This window comes from Callospermophilus lateralis, chromosome 19, assembly GCF_048772815.1.
Source record: "Callospermophilus lateralis isolate mCalLat2 chromosome 19, mCalLat2.hap1, whole genome shotgun sequence".
Taxonomy (NCBI): Eukaryota; Metazoa; Chordata; class Mammalia; order Rodentia; family Sciuridae; genus Callospermophilus; species Callospermophilus lateralis.
In genome coordinates, this window is record NC_135323.1 from 32850865 (window position 1) to 32870850 (window position 19986).

The 19986-nt window shown below is 54.1% G+C and overlaps 1 protein-coding gene across 2 annotated transcripts in view; it reads left to right on the forward strand.

Annotated features, from left to right (window-relative positions):
* Positions 1 to 1818: 1818 nt before the first annotated feature.
* Tecpr1 (tectonin beta-propeller repeat containing 1) overlaps positions 1819 to 19986 on the forward strand; it is a 28985-nt gene continuing 10817 nt past the window's right edge. Inside the window, exons 1-15 of one of the 2 annotated variants that reach the window (XM_076840477.1) lie at positions 2231 to 2322; positions 6712 to 6947; positions 7908 to 8090; positions 8306 to 8428; positions 9189 to 9314; positions 11023 to 11197; positions 11310 to 11410; positions 13192 to 13293; positions 14153 to 14298; positions 15043 to 15527; positions 15917 to 16062; positions 16964 to 17119; positions 17831 to 17980; positions 18070 to 18227; positions 19293 to 19420. In XM_076840477.1, the coding sequence (XP_076696592.1) occupies positions 6723 to 6947; positions 7908 to 8090; positions 8306 to 8428; positions 9189 to 9314; positions 11023 to 11197; positions 11310 to 11410; positions 13192 to 13293; positions 14153 to 14298; positions 15043 to 15527; positions 15917 to 16062; positions 16964 to 17119; positions 17831 to 17980; positions 18070 to 18227; positions 19293 to 19420 (2404 nt within the window). In that variant the 5' untranslated portion in view covers positions 2231 to 2322; positions 6712 to 6722. Of the gene's footprint in view, positions 2323 to 6711; positions 6948 to 7907; positions 8091 to 8305; positions 8429 to 9188; positions 9315 to 11022; positions 11198 to 11309; positions 11411 to 13191; positions 13294 to 14152; positions 14299 to 15042; positions 15528 to 15916; positions 16063 to 16963; positions 17120 to 17830; positions 17981 to 18069; positions 18228 to 19292; positions 19421 to 19986 lie in introns of both variants that reach the window. The other variant, XM_076840478.1, reaches the window with a different exon arrangement.

Below are 19986 nucleotides of genomic sequence, written 5' to 3' on the forward strand. Positions count from 1 at the left end.
ACCAAAGGGGAAAAATGGATGTGTGACAGGCAACAGAATCCAGGTCTCTCCTCCTCCACACTAATGTTTCTGCAGTCCAGTGGCCACTCATTCTTCTTCTGCTAATAGTATCCTATGCTTCCTCTGAGGAAGCCCTTTGCCTCTTTGAGCCTTCACACTTTGGGCAGGGTCTACCCAAATCTCCCAAAGAAATCCACAAATACTAATTTCATAGGTATTAAGAGAGGGTCACAGTTAGATGTAGGGCTCCACAAAGACATGCAGGGTTAAGAGGAGGGTCTTTCTTTCTCTTCCACTGGAGTTGGCCTGTCTGGGGCTTCCCGGCCAGGATTGTCAGGGAAAAATCTGCATTCTCAGAAAGAAGCAAGAAGGCAGACAAGAAGTGAATATGTTCCTCAGCTTTCCACTACCGCAACAAATACCAAAGATAATTAGAAAGAGAAAAGGTTTGTTTTGGCTCAGTTTGGGAGGTTTCATGATCTACTGGCCCTGTTGCTTTGGAGCCTGTGATGATGTTACCGCTATTTACCAGTGAGGAGTCCTTGCTTCCCCGAATGCTGAAGTAAAACCCCAGAGAAGCATGCTGAGGCAAGTGCAGAGTGGAAAGTAAAAGCTTTATTAAAGGCCAGCAGAAAAGACTTCTCCCCAGAGGAAGAAGGGGACCTGAAAGGAGTGGGAGGTCTTCCCTCTTTTACAGCTAAGGTCCTCTTTTACTTTTCCACATTCATGTCCTTTGTTTCCCTTTATCCTGCAGTGATAAGTCTGCAGGTGGGAAGGCTCAACAGGTGGGAGATAAGTGGGCTGGAGGAGTAATCTGGGCAGGAAGGGTCTGGGGCGGTTTTTGGATTAGTACTTCCCTGTTTGCTGGGAGCTGTTTCATTAACAGTTCCTTAGGATGGGTTCTGGGCCTTGGGGACATTAACATTTCAATTTCCCCAAGTGCTGCTCTGATTTCCTGGACTCCATTCTTAATAATGGCCTCCATTTTCTTTACTTTACTAGATATTAGACCAATTTACCTAACTACACTATCTACCTATCTTTAAATCTGGCTTCAGTGAGGCAGCAAACCCACTCAATTCATGCCTGAGAAGTGAAAGAGAGGGGCTGAGGTTCCATTATTCCCTTTAAGAGTACACCGTCAATTATCTGAAGACCTCTCAGTAGGCCTCCCTACTGCCCCCAGCTGGGGGACAACACCTTTAACACATGGCCTTTTTTTTTTTTTTTTTAGAATTCTTTTTAATATATATATTTTTTAGTTCTCGGCAGACACAACATCTTTTGTTTGTATGTGGTGCTGAGGCTCGAACCCGGGCCGCACGCATGCCAGGCGAGCGCGCTACCGCTTGAGCCACATCCCCAGCCCTAACACATGGCCTTTGAGAGGCATTCCAAATGCAAACTCTAGCACAGGGGAAACTAGATCTAAGTGGCACTGTTTTAGCCACGGTGTCAGGCTGTGCCTTTTTTTTCAACCAGACACCCCCCTTTTTCATTCTGCATTTTCCTCCCAGTCCAGATGCAGCGGGTTCAAATCCCCAGGGTCCACCATTTACAATGTGAGTCATTCCCTGAGCTTGTGTCCTCATCTTTAAAATGGGAACAACACCTACCTTTTTTGGGGTTGTGGAGAGGAAGCACTCACATGTTAACATTATTAACTATGTTAGCTTTAGTTAGAATGTCACTGGAAACAGTTTGAGCAATTCAGTGACCTAATGTTGACACCACCACATGCTATAGTCCCAAGGTCACGTTTTCAGGATTCCTCTCCTGCAGCGCAAAGCCTTTGGTCTGTGTGCTCGAGGGCTCCATTTCTGCTCGATGGCACCCACGCAGTCACCGGCTGCCAGCCTCCTCCTCCTCCCTCGGGCGCGGCGCCCACACGCCGGCGCTCCTCCGGTGCCTGCGGCGGGTGCGCCCAGACTCGCTCCTGGCCCGCCCCCTCTCCTCGCCTGCGGGCCCCGCGTCCACACAGCCTGCTCCGCTCCTGCCGCAGGGTCAGGGGAAGCGGCGGGCGGTCTGCCCCCACGGGTGTAGACCTGGAGCTTGCTAGAGTGGACTCCGGCCGCACCGACCCGCCGCGACCCCGGAAGACAGAGAGCGCGCGACCCTCCGACCCCTAAACCGGCTCCAGGCTGCGCGCAGCAGCCAATAGCGCGCTCCTGGGCCGGTGCGTCATGGCGAGATTGGCCAATGAGTGCGGGCCTGGCCGCCGCTTCCGGCCCGCCCTCTCGTCTGCGGCCTGGGCAGGTCCGACCCGCTAGCCCAGCCGCGGAGCATCCACTGCAACCCTCCCCTGGCCGGGCGCCGGCCCAGGTAAGCGCAGCGGCGCAGGGTCGTGGGCCCTCGAGTCCCGGCCCCTCGGGGAAAGTCGGGCCGGGGTGACCCCGCATCGGCTGCGTTTGCCTGGACCCTTGAAGGGGAGGGAGGGATGTACCTGTGCTCTTTCCTGCACACCTGGAGGGCGCCGCCCTGTCCCGGGCGCGGGGAATTCGGGAATGCCGAGGTGCCAGCCGAGGGGCAGTTTCAGAGGACGCCCCCACTCCGGTCTTTGGACTGGAGTGATTCGAGAAAAAGATCGCTGGAGCCTCGCTGTTTTAGAGAATGGAGCTTCTAGGGGCCTGTCTAACCTTCTCCCTGGGCAGCGGTGGGAGCAAATCTGCTTGTGATGGGATTAACTGGGCAGATGGTCAGGGCCCTGCTTCCCGACATATGCTCCTGGTGGCAGTGCAGGGGACCACCTGTCGTTTAAATGCAGGAAATGGGATGAAAGCCAGTCCGACTCAGGGCACCACCTGCCTGGTGGTGCTGGGTGGACCCTGTTCTTCAGGAACAATGAGAGTTCTGTCGCTTCCTCCCACTTTTTTGGACCCTAATATCACTTTTGAACAGTCTCTGCGCTTGGCAACCAGCAAACTGCATTGGTAGCCCAGTACGCACCAGGTTAGAGTGTCAGTTTAACAGAGAAAAATAAGCAGGAAACTCTTCAGGAAGGCTCCTAAGGCAGCTTCAGAAGAGGTGAATGCATGGCGATCTTTCTTGTTTTGTGTCCCTTCTTCGATCACTTCTACCCCCAATTGCCTTGGGTACTTTTGGGTCTCTGAAGCGACTTGTGTATAAACTGAGACAGAAAAGCAGATGGCTTTGAGGGTGCAGACTGACTGAAGGTCTAGCTCAAATTCATTTTGTAGTTCTTGGTGAGTTGAAGGCTGCTTCTTGGGTAGATATGCACTCCATCACTCCACTTCTACAAAACAAAGATGCCCCAGGATTTCAGAATGGTAACAATGCTCCAAATCCCCTTCAAGGACCCCATGACTCAGGACAGGTTGCCTGGGCATCTCACAGCCAGAAAGTAGCATGTGAGGAGTTGGGGGTGCTAGAAACAATTGACAGAGGCAGAAAGGAGGTGTGGCTGACCAAGGATATTTACCCCATGTCACCTTTAACTGGGTAGTGACTGCTGTCTGGGTCTCCATTTTGAAGGGAGTTTGTAAACACAACCCCCACTCTTTCTTTTATCTGCAGCTAAGTATTCTTCCATTAACTGCCCAGAAGGTTCAATTATGCCTGGAAGGAAATTACTGCTTAGTCATTTATCTAAAGGAAAGTGTATCAAACACAAGTTATAGTCTCTGTTCTTTGAGCTTCACCTGCAGACTCAGTCTGACTTGGCTGGTTGCTTACATGTTGAATTGTGAGCTATCTTTGCAAACAAAATTGTATTAAAATGACACCATAGAAACTGACATTTTTTTTCCATTTCCCTCTTACTATTTTGTTTATTTTTAAAATTTTTTTATTGGCGCATAATAATTGTACACACTGAATCTGACTTTTTTTTTTTGGTACTGGGGATTGAGCTCAGGGGTACTTGACCACTGAACCACATCCCCATCCCTGTTTTGTATTTTATTTAGAGACAGGGTCTCACTGAATTGCTTAGTGCCTTGCAATTACTGAGGCTGGCTTTGAACTCGAGATTCTGCTCTCCTGTGTCAGCTTCCCAAGCCGCTAGATAACAGGCATGTGCTGCACACAGCTGAAACTGACAGTTTTAAAATAAACTTTTTACCAACATTTTATGATGAAGATTTTCAAATATATAGCCAAATTGAAAGAATTAAACAGTGAATGTCCCTATACCCACATCTTATTCATTATACTGTTGACCCTTTACTTGCTCTATTGCATCTCTGCCCACCAATTGTGACCTTACTATTTATTTATTTACGGTACCAGGAATTGAACCCATAGGCGCTTAACCACTGAGCCACATCCCCAGCCCTTTTTATTTTTTATTTTGAGACACTGTCTCACTCAGTTGCTGAGGTTGGCTTTGAACTTGTGATCCTCCTGCCTCAGCCTCCCGAAACACTGGGAATATAGGCAGGAGCCACTGTGCTCAGCTGTGACTTTACTTTTTAAGTACTTTGCTTTCCTGCAGTAGTTCTGTCTAGGTTCTGGGAGTTGGTGGTCTATATTGGAGGTAGGTGGAGGCGTTTATCATTAAACGGTTGAACACCCACCCTCTAGAGTGCTGATAAGAGGAAGAGAAGAGGCCCAAGGCTCAGGCCCACTGGAAAGGAACTTGATTTTTTTTTTTTATTTTTTAAATGAGATGAGAGATAAGTGGCAGTTTGTGGTAGTAAATGCCAAATAATAAAATAATATCAGTAACACTGTTGAGTTCTTGCTGGGCACTGAACGATGTTGATCATCCACGCTGTGCCTGTATTTAATTCTCACAAGGTAAGTAGGTCACTATTCCTTTCTGACTTTTCTGCATTAGCAAATCAAGTTGCAGGCAGGTTAGGTAACTTTTATGGTACTAGAAAGTAATGGAGTGAGGACCCGAATCCTGGCCATCTGGGTCCAGGCAGTTCTGAACACTTTTCTTAGTCATTGTAAAGGTATCAGAGAGAACCTTCCTGCCTGACCAAGGAGGAAGGGTGAGGTGGCCTAGGGCCACCAGGGTCCTGACTCAGGCACCTGGACACCAACACAGTTTTCAGCTGGCTCCAGAGGGCTGGTGTTCTGATTTGTCTGTGTGTCTGGCAGACATTGGCACCCCTGGGCTTGAGGAGGTCGGCAGTTCTGTGGGTCAGCTCTGTCTCCCCAGGCTTGCTTCGCAAGGCTGATCAGTCCCTTTCCTGAGCTCTGCATCTACTTCCTGTCATGGGTGTTTCCAGGAACTTGGCTTCTGTTCTGCCTCCCATTTCCTGTTCCATATCCCCTCCTTGACTTCCTTCTCAGTCCTCACTCTTCTTCATGTTTGTCAGACCCACTGTGTTCCAGAAGAGCCTGTGTTGCCCACGGCAGATGCTCCTGTTTCAGCATGTCCTGTCTCCAGGCATCTCTACAATGGGGGTGCCTCTGGCATGCTGCAGGGGTAGGACAGCAGGGCCCAGCCTTGACCACCTAAATAAACCTGTCTCCTGATAGCTCCAGTTACCAAACCCTGTGGGAGGTAAGCTTGTCTTTGGCTTTTCTCTCTCCTGGCCTGAGGACAGTGTTCCCTGGTTGGATCTGGGAGCCACCCAGTCAGACAGGGCCCTTTGTGGTGACTCCCTACAACCCTCAGGCCTCAGCCCCTCACTGCTGTGTTTGGCTGCACTGCTCTGGCTCTGTGGCCCTGTGATAGGAGGAAGTCTGCTCCTGTCAGAAGCTAGAACTCCAGGAATTACCCCCAGGAGCAGCAGCCAAGGGGTTGGGGGACAGTCAGTGGCAGATCTTGGCCACCCCAAACAGAGCTCTCTGCTTCCTGGCTGTCTTATTCTGTGCTGCTTTCTTCTGCCACACCCTTCCACCATGATTTCTGTCTCACCTGGGGCCCAGAGCTATGGACATGGCCAACTTCTGAGTGGCCATCACTTCTTCTAAGTGGACTGCACTTCTGAAACCATGAGCCAAAACATCTTTCCTCCTTTAAAAAAAAAAAAAGAAAGAGAGGAAAGGGGTGGAGAGTGGCAGAAGAAGAAAGGAAGAAAAGGAGGGTAAGAGAGGACCTTTGGGTCCTAGAGTTCACAGAGTCACCTGGCCCCTACCCATTAGCACTGACCTAAACATTGGCAAGTCCAGGCATGGACATGTTAGCTTTCGATGCCACTAGAAAGTGATGGACCCAGGACCTGAATTCTGGCGGAAGAGTAGGAACATAGTGACCTTCTTACCTTGTGAGAATTCAGTCAGACGATACAGGCACAGGACGGATGATGACGTTGTTGAGGGCCCCGCACAGCTCTGGTTGGGATAGCCAGGCTGTGTGGACGCCCTTCACCAAACCCAGATAGGAGTGTCACAGTGAGAGCAGCTCAGGGGAGGACAGGATTCCACCAAATCTATACACTTCATTTATTCTTTTGAAAGAATATAGTTTCTGAAGAGACTGTAACAGAACTGGAAAGGGACTTGATTTGGGGACGTACGCACATGGATATTACATATTTTTTTTCCTATACTTTTCTGTCTGTTTGAAAAAAAAAAAATCCTCATAATGAAAAGGAAGAAAAGGCAAAGAAAGAAAAAGCCGGTCCACGCTGGAAGCGGGGCTCTGCTTCTGATCTGTGGGGTGAACACCGACTCCTCCCTGCGCCTCATGGAGCCATCTGCGGCACGAGGCCGACTGTTGAGGGCTCCCAGGTCCTGCCTGGGCTGGGGACCAGGACACTGACACTCTCTCTTTTGCCACCGGTTTTCCTCCAGCCGCTGACACCATGCCCACCTCAGTGCTATGGGCGGTGGACCTCTTTGGGAGAGTGTACACTCTGTCCACGGCCGGCCAGTACTGGGAACTGTGCAAGGATGCCCAGCTGGAGTTCAAGCGGGTCAGCGCGGCCACGCAGTGTTGCTGGGGCATTGCCTGCGACAACCAGGTCTACTTGTACATGTGCGCCAACGATGTCCCCATCCGCTGCCGAGAGGAGGCCTATGAGAATCAGGTAGTGGCCCGTGGAGGGCCGTAGCTAAGGTGGTCGGATTCCTGGGTCATCGATTAAAATGAACCAAAGAAGAGACAGAGGCCCCAGCCTCCCCACCAGTCCCCGTATTTGTTTTCCTCATTGTACTTAAAATCCACATATTGGGAGCTGGTGGGGCTGAAGCTCCTGTTGTCTTTGCCAGAACAGACTGGGTCTGCAGGAGGGTGGGCTCTAGCAGTGTTGAGAACCACTGGAGCCGGGCTGGCTCGTGCCTTTTATTTCCTTCCTCTTGGAGTGCTGTGGCTGTGGCTGTGGGTGGGTTCTCTCCAGTGGGGCCATGCTGATGCACTGACTTTTTTTTTTTTTTGGTACCTGGGTTTTAACCCAGGGACATTTTACTACTAAGCTACCTCCCAGCCTTTCTTTGTATTTTATTTAGAGATAGGGTCTCACTGAGTTGCTTAGTGTTTTGTTAAGTTGCCGTGGCTGGCTTTGAACTTGGGATCTTCCTGCCTTGGCCTCCTGAGTTGCTAGGATTACAGGCATGTGCTACCACGCCTGACCCTCATGCACTGACTTTCTTTGGAGGGTACTGGGGATTGAACTCAGGGGCATTTGGCCACTGAGCCATACCCCCAGCCCTGCTTTGTATTTTATTTAGAGACAGGGTCTCACTGAGTTGCTTAGTACCTTGCTGTTGCTAAGACTGGCTTTGAACTCGTGATCCTCCTGTCTCAGCCTCCCCAGCTGCTGGGATGATAGGCATGCGCCACCATGCCCAACTTGACACACTGACTTTTGATAGAGGGGCAGGAGGTCCTTGATTCCCGAGTCCCAGTGCACACCTTTCACTAACCTTCCTTGCCGGAGATAAGGGGGGGGTGCTGGGGAGGGACCTGTTGGACCTAGAGGGGCCCTGCCCACCTGGGTCCCCTCCTGGCAGGCTCCGGCCTAAGGCCATCTCTGTTTCTCTGGCCTCAGCGTTGGAACCCCATGGGTGGCTTCTGCGAGAAGCTCCTGCCAAGTGACCGCTGGCAGTGGAGTGATGTGAGTGGGCTCCAACACCGGCCGCTGGATGGGGTGGCGCTACCCTCGCCACACTGGGAGTGGGAGTCAGACTGGTACGTGGATGAGAATTTTGGAGGGGAACCCACCGAAAAAGGGGTAGGTGAACTCAGTACCCACCGTGGCTGCCCCTGGGGGAAGGATGGTTGGTCCCAGCCTGTCCCCATAGCCCTGCTCTTCCCAGTGGTGTCTGACCCCTGCTTGTGTGGGGTGTCCTGCTTCAGGTTCTGCTCCCTCCTCTCCCTCCCCACCTTCCCTGGCTCTTCAGATTACTTCCCCCCGAGCCTTACAGAGACCCCACCGTGGCATTCCAGGGGTGGACGTATGCCATTGACTTTCCTGCCACCTACACGAGAGACAAGAAGTGGAATTCATGCGTGCGGCGACGGAAGTGGATCCGGTACAGGAGATACAAGTCCCGGGACACCTGGGCCAAGGTCCTCCTGACTGGGCATGGTGTGGGCATGGGTTCTGGGGACAGTGAACCCTGGCAGGAGGGTCAAGGAAGCCTCATCCCCAAACCCCTGCCTGTGCACAAGGGGACACCGTGCCCTCCCTGGGTCCTTCCTTGGAGCTGTTTCCAGTTCCAGAACCTCCTGCACCATATATCCCTTCATCTGGGAGATGGCCACGCAGGGAGCTAAGCCAGGCCACAGCCCAGGAGCTCAGAGCCCCCCCCACCCAGGCCTCCTCTCCCCCACCAGGGGAGGTACCGGAAGCTTCAGTGCTGTTCTCCTAACCCAAAGGAACCTCCAGCTCAGGGACAGAGGCCTGGCCTCAGCGTTCACGGCTGCCAGCCCATCCCGCTGGCCGCTGGGCTGGGAGAAGCCAGGAGAGTAGGGTATCTGGAGGGTTTGCACCTGCAGGGCTGTGTTCTGCCACCAGCCCATTCTAGAGAAGAGTCACACAGTCGGGTCACTGGGAAGCCAGGGCCAAGACCCCGTGGCATATCTGCCTTTCATGGGGGGCAGCAGTGCCATTCAGGGATGGCCTAAGCCTGGTGACAGATAGGGCAGGGAAGAGGGGACCCAGGGCCAGGGGACTGCAGTGCTGTGGCTGCCTCCTTCCTGAAGTCGGGCTGTTGTGGGCCAAGCTGAGAAGGGAAGTCATGTGCTGGGAGTCGGGGACAGGCAGGGGACGGTGCTATGTGGGGCCTGTCCAGGTAGTAACAGCCACTGCTTCTCCTCTTCATTTCAGATCCCCTCAAAGGATGACCCCAAGGAACTCCCTGACCCCTTTAATGACCTCTCTGTTGGGGGGTGGGAAATTAGAGAGGAGCCCGTGGGCCGACTGTCAGTCTGGGCTGTGTCTCTGCAGGGAAAGGTAAGGCCACACCTCTCTGTGTTCTGCATGGGAGGCACCAGGGAGGCCAGCCTGGGGTGTGACAGAGGCTCCCTGAGGTGGAGGAAGGAGGGATGCCCTTGGGACCTCCCACCTCTGTTCCCTGGAGCCGGGGCAGGCCCCCTTCCTGTGCATCCTGTCTGTGGGTCCTTGCGTCTCACTATTCCCAGAAACCTCTGGTCCCCATCCCATGCCTGGCCCTGGCCTGTCCTCTAAGCCCATCTTGGGCTCAGGTGCCAAAAATGTTGTCTCCTTAGGCAGATTCTGGGCCCCTTGCCATCGCCTTTGTGGTGCCTCCCACAGTCACTGGGAGCATCACGCCTGGGTGGGTATGTGGGCAGTTGGGATGGTGGGTAGATGGTAATGTGCAGGCAGATGGATGGTGGGTGGATGAGTGGATGGTAGTTGGACGGATGGATGGTAGATGGGTAGATGAAAGGATTATGGGTGGGTGGACTGGTGGGTGGAGGGGTGGTGGATGAATGGATGGATGAGGAGAAGACATGTAGATGGATGGATCATGGTTAGGTAGGTGGATGGATGGGTAGTTGATCGTTGGACAGATAGGTGGTGGGTGTGTGGGTGGATAGATGTTGGGGACAGATGTTTAGAGAGAGGATCCTTTTCTCAGGGAGTTTGTAAATTAAGTAAAAGAATTAAACTCACCCCAGCAGCAGCAGTATCACAGATGGTCCCTAGCAAAAAGCACCCAACACTTGTCGTTTTCTTTTATCATTTTAGATTATATTTTATGATTGTGCAGTAATTCTTACCACAAATTGACCACAAGTTTCCTGCTGGCTTGGGAACAGTCAAAGCAGAGTATTTTTAGCAGGCTCACCTCTGGGGTCATGTTGGGCCCAAGTTTAGGTTAACCACAGGTGTTTCCTCTGAGCCCCGCTGAATGGTGGTGACGAGAGACCAGGCAGGGTGAAGGAGCAGGGACCCTGCCCACTTGGATGTTAAAGAGGGGGGAGGACAGGAGCCACAGAGCAGTGTTTATGCCTCAGTGGCAGCCACGAGCCAGAATGGCTCCAGGAAGAACTAGGGAGGCAGGTGTACCCTGAAACCACTGGTGGGCTTCCCAGGCCTCTTCCTGTAGGGTCTGTTGAAAGGCAGGGTGGGCAGGGTTGGGGGATTGGGATCCCAGTCTGAACACTGCTCTTGGAAGGAGTCACCAGCCTTCCCTGGACCCAGCAGAGGTGTACAGCTTCCTCCAGATGAAGCGCACCTAACAGTTTGGACGACATGCGGGAGTTGCTCAGTCTTAACTGTTCAGATTAAGGAGCAAAAGAAGTGGGCATTGTAGATTTTGTTTAAACTGAACTGGGGGGTTTTCCTGCTGTCCACTGGGACTCTGGCTTCCCCTAGAGACCAGTGTCCGGGGAGCACATCACCACTAGGGGGCACAGGATACCCAGGCCAGCTGCACGCCTGAGGCTGGATGGTAGGGGGTGCCGGGTAGAGGGTTCTCACAGGCAGATGAACAGAACAGGCCCATCCCCCAGGGCCACTGAAATCCAGGGTTTACAAATTTTTTCACCACTTTGGGGTCATTAACTTCACCAGCAGTGAAGGGTTGGGAGGGAAATATATACCATCAGATATGTGGGCACACGAGAGGTCCCCGTGGGCTACCTGTGTGAGTGTGCTGAGGTGCTGATGCGAGTGCCGTGCTCTGCGCTTCCAGGTGTGGTACCGAGAGGATGTCAGCCACTCCAACCCGGAAGGCTCCTGGTGGTCCTTGGTGGACACCCCTGGGGAGGTGGTCCAGATCAGCTGTGGGCCCCATGACCTCCTGTGGGCCACCCTCTGGGAGGGGCAGGCCCTGGTCCGGGAAGGAATCAACAGGAACAACCCCAAAGGTGGGTAGCTCAGGACTGGCCCTGTGTCCCCAAATGGGAAGTGGGGTGAGGGCGCTTACTCCGCAGCGTTTTGGCTGATGGAAGTGCCTGGGGTTTCTTTTGGGGTTGATAGGAAGTTTCTGGTCCATAGTGGAGCCTCCTGGGTCTGAAAATGGGATCATGCACATCTCCGTGGGCGTCGGCGTGGTCTGGGCTGTCACTAAAGACCGGAAAGTAAGATGGGGAATGCTGCGGGCTGGGGGTGCCATTTCATGTTGAAGGAGAGTTCAAGCCCTTGAGCATAAATCTAGCATCAGCCAAGCACTGTGAACATTTTTGCTGTTGAAACTGACGCATCCTGAAATGTTCCTCCATCTCTCCCCTCGCCCACGGGGGATATTTCGAGGCAGAACAATTACATGTATCACTTCAGGGGCCCAGCATTTCAAATAACCAGAAGCGGATCTGCCAGAGCCCCGTGAGCTCTATCCAGTGCTTTTATTTGTATTTATCAGTGGCAAGCCCAGTAAGGTTAGCCAGTTTCAGATTACTTTCATGATTTCTTTCCAACTACACATCAAGGGGAATCCCCTAGCACCCAGGAGTTTGGTGGCCCTCACATCTGAGTCTGTATCCCCAGGGCCAAGGGCCCCCAATCCTCAGGTTACGCCCAGCCTGAAAAAGTATAGCACTGTTCCCCCAGCATGTCCCAAGCACCCCACTTTCCACAGATCATGACTTCCAAGACCCTCTTACAGCAGCACATTGTCCCCTTTAGAGTAAAAAAAGCAAAAATTTCATTTACATCAGAGTTTGTTCAGTCTTCAGACAAACATTTGATTGCTCATTTTCTTTGGGTCTTTAAGAGACATTTTAGATATTCTAGTGTATTTTTTTTTCTTTTGGCTGCTCTTGCTGTGTTGCCTGGGCTCAAGCTGTCCTCCTACCCTAGCCTCCCTCCCAGGTTGCTGGCACGACAGGTGCATCCTATTGCAGCCAATTCTCCAGAAATTTTTATAAGAGGGGTTTGAGGGTCTTTTCATGTAACCCTTCCCCTCCCCACCTCAGGAATTCTAGAACATGTGAGCGCTACTAGATCAAGATCCAGAGGGTCTGAGACTGATGGGGGCCCATACAGGCCACCATCCATAGTGGGTGAGAACAGCCCTGGGGGACAGCTGGTCCGGGGTAGGGGTTGAGGATGACCACCAGGTGAGCTGTGGGGCCAGGTAGGCCTGGGGGAATTCAGTTCAATTTTGTAGGCATATATATATATTTTAATATTTATTTTTTAGTTTTTGGCAGACACAACATCTTTGTTTGTATGTGGTGCTGAGGATCAAACCCGGGCCGCATGCATGCCAGGCGAGTGTGCTACCGCTTGAGCCACATCCCCAGCCCAATCTATATTTTTTGAGGGAGTACTAGGGATTGAACTCAGGGGCACTCAATCACTGAGCCACATCCCCACTGTTTTGTATTTTATTTAGAGACAGGGTCTCTCTGAGTTGCTTAGTGCCTCGCTGTTGCTGAGGCTGGCTTTGAACTCGCGATCCTCCTGTCTCGGCCTCCTGAGCTGTTGGGATTACAGGCCTGCGCCACCGTGCCTAGCCTCAACTGTGTATATTTTTACAAGTCAACATGAAAAAAGTTAACATTAAAGAGACTATGTTATATAACAGTAAAAAGTAGACCCCAAATAGGGTATTTATTCTAAAAATGAATTTATAAAGAACTAGTTTTCCTAAAAGACTTTTTCCGCATGTTAGGGCAGAGAATAGATGAGAAGCTACAGGACAGGGGAAGCAGAGGTCAGGTAGGATGGTGCCAAGAGCAGGGACTCAGGGCAGGATGGGGGAGGATAGACGTGCATCAGCGTCTCCTTTCTCACTGTGTGCCCTGCTCATTTAGAGCCCTGAGCCAAAGGTCAGATGATTCATTTGTTCTTCCTGAGCCTTAGGAAAAGCCCTCTGCCCATGTCCTCCAGGGAGGCTATTTATTTTGGACTTTTCCAGGTATGGTTCCGAAGGGGTGTCAACTCTCACAATCCCTGTGGCACCAGCTGGATCGAGATGGTTGGCGAGATGGTCATGGTGAACGTGGGGCTCAACGACCAGGTGTGCTCACGGCCCCCAGGTCCCCCCACCCTTCCTGCCCCATATCTCACATCCTTTTCACTTACGGGCTCCTCACGCTTGATGCAGTGAGTCTCAGCCTTGGACGGCCCCGGGGACTGGCTCCCTCAGGGTTCTGGAGTCTCTGCTTGTCCTGGAGTTACTTTCCTAAGGACCCTCAGATCAGTGAGCCTGGATCTGCTGGGGGGGGGTGTGACCCAGAGACTGGAAGGTGTCATTTAAAGATATTTGGGGGATCAGGTGGTTGGACACAAAGCGGGGTTGGAATGGACCTCCAACTTTGACTCTGGACCCTGCTTCTCATGAGTGTTGTCCGTATCATCTGACAGTGTGGCCTCCTTGTTAACAATTAGGTTTGGGTACTTTTTAAGATTCAAAGGGCACAGATCCTTGCTGTGAGGTGATTGCCCCGCCCCCACCCCTAAGAACATGGAAGTTCTCTTGGGGATCAGCTTCCCACCAGAGGCCACACTGAAGATAGTGTCATAGGCGGACCTTGCACCCCCATCACAGCCCCACTGTCTGTGGACCTTGTCACTCAAAGCTCCCAAAGCTCCTGGTCTGCCTAAGGTCAAGGAGCCAGGACTGGGGCCCTGCGTCCCTGAGCTTGCTGCTGAGCTCAGCCCGCCTCACCCCTGCGGGGCTCCTCTTACACACTGGACTTTTGCACACTCCACCCCACCAACCTTCCCATCCCTAACACACATGCACTCTCCCGCTGCACGCCATGGGGAGGCGCAGCTCCTGCCTGCATTTGCAGGTGTGTGCTTCCTGGGCTACCTGTCCTCCCCGCACACCCCCAGTCTACATCAGACTCCTCTGAGCAGCGTCTCTGTTCCAGGTCTGGGGCATCAGCTGTGAGGACCGAGCTGTGTACTTCCGGCAGGGCGTCACCCCCAGTGAGCTCAGTGGGAAGACATGGAAGGCTATTGTTGCCACCCGAGAGTGTGACCGGTCCCACTCTGGCAGCTCGTCAAGCCTCCTCAGGTGACCCAGGGGTGGTAGGGCATAGAAGTCAAACACAGAATGACCACATGACCCAGTTAATTCACTCTTAGTTTTATAGCTAAAAAAAATTGAAAACAAGTGTTCAAGCAAAAGTTTGTACAGGAATGTTTATGGAAGTATTAGTCACAGTGACCAAAAGATGGAACTAGCCCAACAACCAGCAGTGATTGGGCAATGAAAGAAATGGCAATCTGACACATGGCACCACAGGCATGAACGTTGAAAACACGGTCCTCAGTGAAAGAAGCCAGACACGAAAGGCCACACGTTGGTCCCTTGGTTCAATGTATATGAAATGTCCAGAACAGGCAATTCCATAATGATAACACGTTAGCCAGAGGAGTTGTGGGTAGAGGGAGCGGAGGATAGAGTGACTGCCTCGTGGGTACAGAGTGTCCATTTGGGCAATGAGAAAGTTCTGGAACTCAGAAGAAATGAGGTTGTACAACATTGTCAGTGCACTAAGTGCCACTGAATTGAATGCTTTAAAATGGCGTGTTTTACACAGTGAAAAAGATCCTCATCCCAGATCTCCACCTCCAGGCACAGTGAAGTGATTGATCTGGGGGGAGGCCCAGGTGTCTCAGCTCCCTGGGAAGCAGGGATTGTGCAGAGGAAGAGACAGGAGTTCAGGGAGGTTGTGACTCCTGAGGTCACGTAGGTGGTCATGGTGGAATAGCACCCCCCACGATGGAGTAATGATCTCCCCTGCTCTGTCCCCAGTGCTGGCTGCTTCTTTGGTGATGAAGTGAGGGCCAGCAGTGACTCTGCATCCCATGACACTGACGTTTCTGCAGAAGTTGAGAGACGGGACCCCGAGCAGCCTGTCCCTAAGGAGTCTTTGGACGATCCCCAGAACCCCAATGAGAGCTCAGCCTTGGACCCTGGGGCCAGCAGGACTGCAGAGTGTGATGTGGAGAGTGCCTGCCCAGTGGTGGGCAGAGGGGAGCCCACTCAGGCCCCTGGTCCCAGTGGGCGCCCAGCTGAGCTGCCCTGGACTAACATTGACCTGAAGGAGCCCAAGAAGGCTCCCAACCACTCAGCTGCTGGCCTCCCTGAACCCACGGGCCTCGCCTCCCTGGGGCTCTTCACCCTGGGCTTGGAGGAGCCCTATGGGGCGGATGACCACCTGCTATGGGCCTGGGTGTCAGGAGGTGGCTGCGCAGTGGAGGCAGGCTCCGTGCTCAAGTGGTTCACTGTCCAGTCTGGTAAGGGGCCCTGTCGAATCAGTAGGACCTGGTGTCCCAGGAGGTGCACCTGAGGGGAGTGGGCCATGGATGAATCGGGGCTGGAGCAGGCCCATCGTCCTGCCTGAATGCCTAGGGTCTCAGCAGTGGCCATCAGAGATCCACTGGGGAGACCAGGGGAAGGAAGCCAGCAGCCGGGCTTCCCTGCCCTCTCCCAGTCCTCTCCTAATACTGGCTGGGGACAGTAACTTGCTCATGAGAGCAAATGGTGGGAGGAGGGTTCACAGGACACTCTACAGAGACTGGAGCTTTCTAGCAAGAAAGGGCTGATGGGGGGGGTGGGGCGGGGGAGCAATCCTGTCCTCCTGCCTACCTCGCTGTGGGCAGGGTGACACTGTGGCCTCCTGCAGGCCTGTCTCCCTCAGTGCAGACGCTGTCCCTGTCCATCACGCCAGCACAAACCGCCGCCTGGAGGAAGCAGATCTTCCAGCAGCTCACAGAAAGGACCAAGCGGGAGCTGGAGAACTTCCGGCATTACGAGCAGGCCGTGGAGCAGGTGGGCGCCTGGCTGTCCCCAGTGCTGCCTTCTCAGCAGGCTTTTGTTGAGTCTCCCCCCTGATGTGGGGCAGAGGAGCATCAGTGGCTCTGTCCGTGCCATTGCGGACACACAGCCTGGCTTCCAGGCTCCAGGATAGATCAAGGATCAGGAGATGAGTCCTTTATTCACCCGTCCTGAAGGACTTTCCTTGGGGCCTCACTGCCTTCAGGGCACTGTGTGGGTCCTGGGGCCCAGAGATGCAGGACCTCAGGAGGGAGCAGGGGGAGGTGAGAAGCAAATCCTCGCATTCTACCCCAGAACCCCCAGTGCCCGAGGGTCTTGTGTTTTGTTGAAATGAGTCTGGAGAGAGCTGCAGGCATCATACCCTGCTCAATGGGGCCCGCCTGGCATGGCTCACGCGCCCCCGAGGCAGAGCAGCGCCCTGCAAGGCCCAGAGACGGGCTGAGGAGGGAGGAACCTAGCTGCCCGAGACCGGCCAGGGCTCATCTTGTGCAGAAGCTTCCAGTCTGCATTCAAATCTGGGCCTCAGCTCAGGGCAAGCCATGTTTACATCCCAGGTTTGATTCCCTGACACTGGCTCAGATCCTCCCTGAGCCTCAGTTTCCTCATCCAGAACATGGTCTAACAGTGCCCGTCCCACTGGCTATGTGAAAACTAGGGCTCATACAGAGGCAGCTCAGATGGGGTCCAGTGCCTCATCGTGACTTGTCACTGATGGGAAAAGGGCCAGCTGGGAGGGTGGGGCCTGGGAGCATTGGACAGGAGCCCCTCATCACCGGAGCAGAGACTGGGACCCAAGGTAGCTCAGGGGTGCTGGGAGTAGGGGGCCCACACAGGCCAGGGGTCTGCAGGCCTGCCTGTGACGGTGTCCCTACTGTCCTGGATGCCCATGTGACAGTCAGTGTGGGTGAAGACCGGGGCCCTGCAGTGGTGGTGTGACTGGAAGCCCCACAAGTGGGTGGACGTCCGCGTGGCCCTGGAGCAGTTCACGGGGCATGACGGGGCTCGAGACAGCATCCTCTTCATCTACTACGTGGTCCATGAGGAGAAGAAGGTAACGGCAGGGGGCCGGGGCGGCATCATAAAGGGACAGGGTTTCCCAGAGAGCGGGTGCCGGGCAGTCCCCGGTGCTCACTCCAGTCTGGCCAGCTCACAGGGTACTCAGTCTTACTCATGCCAGGGGTAGGCTTGGGTGCCTCTGCATGTACGCGCATGTGCAAGCTCCTAGAGCCACTGCCCTCCCTCCAACAGCCATTTACAGTCAACTAGTTTTTTAACCGAGAAGTGAGGCTAGGGAAGATGAGGTCAGCTGTCCTGACAGCTGGTATGTGCCAGGCAGTCAACACCCAAAAGGATTTCTTTGAAATGTCACTAAGGCCAGGCACAGTGGCCGCTCCTGTAATCCCAGTGGCTCTGGAGGCTGAGGCAGGGAGATCACAAGTTCACGGCTAACCTGGGCAACTTAGTGAGATCCTGTCTCAAAAAAATAAAATAGACTGGAATATAGTTCAGTAGTAGATCAACCCTGGGGTTCATCCCCTGAACTGGGAAAAAAAAAAATGTCACCAAAGCATTTTTTACAAAGTGAAGAAGTTTCAGTACTGGCACCTGCTGGGCCCTGTGGCTGCCATTGAAACCAGCAGGCCCAGGGAAGAGCTCTAGAATGAGGATGGCCCATCCCTGCCCGTGACCACAGTGGAGGTCCCACAGTGGGGGTCCCTTGACCCCAAGGTGACAGCCTTGCCTTGTGCTCCTCTTCCAACAGTACCTTCATGTGTTCCTCAATGAGGTGACAGTGCTGGTCCCAGTGCTCAACGAGGCCAAGCACTCCTTTGCCCTATATACTCCTGAGAGGACACGGCAGAGGTGGCCCGTGCGCCTGGCTGCTGCCACCGAGCAGGACATGAATGACTGGGTGAGTGAGTGGGGGTCCCACGGGCCAGGGGATAAGGGGCAGCCAGCCCTCCGCCTACCCCAGAGTAACTGGCCATATCTCCACAACAGCTCGCCCTGCTCAGCCTGTCCTGCTGTGAGAGCCGGAGGGTCCAAGGCCGCCCGTCCCCACAGGCCATCTGGTCCATTACCTGCAAGGGAGACATTTTTGTGAGTGAGCCCAGCCCAGACCTGGAGGCCCATGAGCACCTGCTGCCTTGTGACCAGATGTGAGTGGACCTGGGGCCTGACCTTGCTCTTCCCCTGAGCACCCAGAACTTGGGGTTCCAGAAGTAGGGGTCAGGAAGACCTGGAGCCCATGCAGGGCCAGTCAGAGCCATGGCTGGTCCCTAGATCCCCACCCTGCCAGGCATTCAAGTATGGGCCCAGCACAGGTCAGTGCCACCCACTAGGCAGTCACAGAATGTCCCAGGGAACATGGAGTGAGGTGACCCGGCCTTAGCTTGCACTCCGCAGGGGCTCCCAGGCCAGAGAAGCCAGACCCACCAGCCAGCGCACAGACCCTGGGTGCTCGGCCACCTCTAGCTCCTGCTGAGCCCCTGCACCCCGGCTGTGGAGGCAAAGGAGGGAGAATAATGGGTGGTCCTGAGGTAGAGCTGGGAGGTTGGGCAGTCAGGTGTGGGGCAGCTGGTGGTGTGCGGGAAGACATGGGGCTTAGTGGCTGGGAGGCCTGGAGCAGGCTCAGGATGGCTCAGGATGGCTCTTTGGGGGCATTTAAAGCCACAAGAGGGAATGAGGTCACTGAGTGCCATGGTGTGAACTGAGCCCTGAGAGGAATCAGTAGGAGACACTTCCTGATCAGGCACTGGGCTCAGTTACTGTGGGTCACAGGGAGCCCAGAAACCCCTGCCATGGATAGGGGGATCCTGTATGCTCACTGAAGCCATGTGTGCCCCACACCCTCTAATGACAGGGACGTGGCCTCAGGCTGCAGGAAGCTGACCCAGCTGCTGGTCTTTCTATTGCCCCTGCAGATGGTTAGGCATTCCTGTCCTCTGCCATGACCTCAAGCCTGGCCACAGCCCCTCCCCATGCCCTAGCCTGCAGGTGGTGTCCACCCTGATCAGTTCAGCCCAAAGGTTGGAGGACAAGCCCCTGCCCAGAGTTCCTCGGCCCTCTTTAGTGTTGGTTAACACAAAAGGGGAGGCCAAGTGCGTTATCAGTTCTGCTGGATGCAGGACTTGGAGATATACCTTGTCCACAAGAGGACAAAAGACAAGGCCCAGGATACGTGGAAGGACAAACTGGACTGAGATGCCTTTTCGGCCCTCCAGGTTCTGGAGGCAGATGGGAGGCCACCTTCGGGTGGTGGAGGCCAACAGCCGCGGCGTGGTGTGGGGCATCGGCTACGACCACACAGCCTGGGTGTACACAGGTGGCTACGGCGGAGGCTGCTTTCAAGGTGAGGCAGCTCGAGCACCCGTGGCTGGCAGGACCAGCTCCCGGGCCCTGCTCCGAGCCTCTCCAGGTGTTCCCTCCTCTAATCCCCTCTGGCTTCCCTGTCGGTGCCAGGGCTGCTGTCCCAGTACTGACACTTGGCTAAGAGCTGGCTGACAGGTGACCTTCACCACTGCCAGCCTCCACAGGATAGTTCAGGCCAAGCCACGAGGCATGAGAGTCAGAAGACCAGACCTCGCCTCCAAGATGCCCTCCAAGAATGAGCAGAGGGACTTGAAGGTTCTAGAGGCAGCTGCCAGGACCTCTAATGTGTTCGGCCCCTCATGTCGCAGGCGAGACCTCAGGGTGCGCCAGGGCAGCTCCAGGACCTAGGCTTCCAGTGGCCCAAACTCTGAGTCCTGGTCAGCCTGTGGAAAGTGGAGGCAGAAGCAAATATGGAAACAGAACATTCCACGCCACAGTCCTCCTCGCCACAGCCCTCGTGCTGTGGACAGAGCGTGAGGTGGGGTGTGGGAGGGGCGTGCTCGGGAGGTTCTTCTCTTTGAGGCTGTGCAACCCCAGAATAATCAT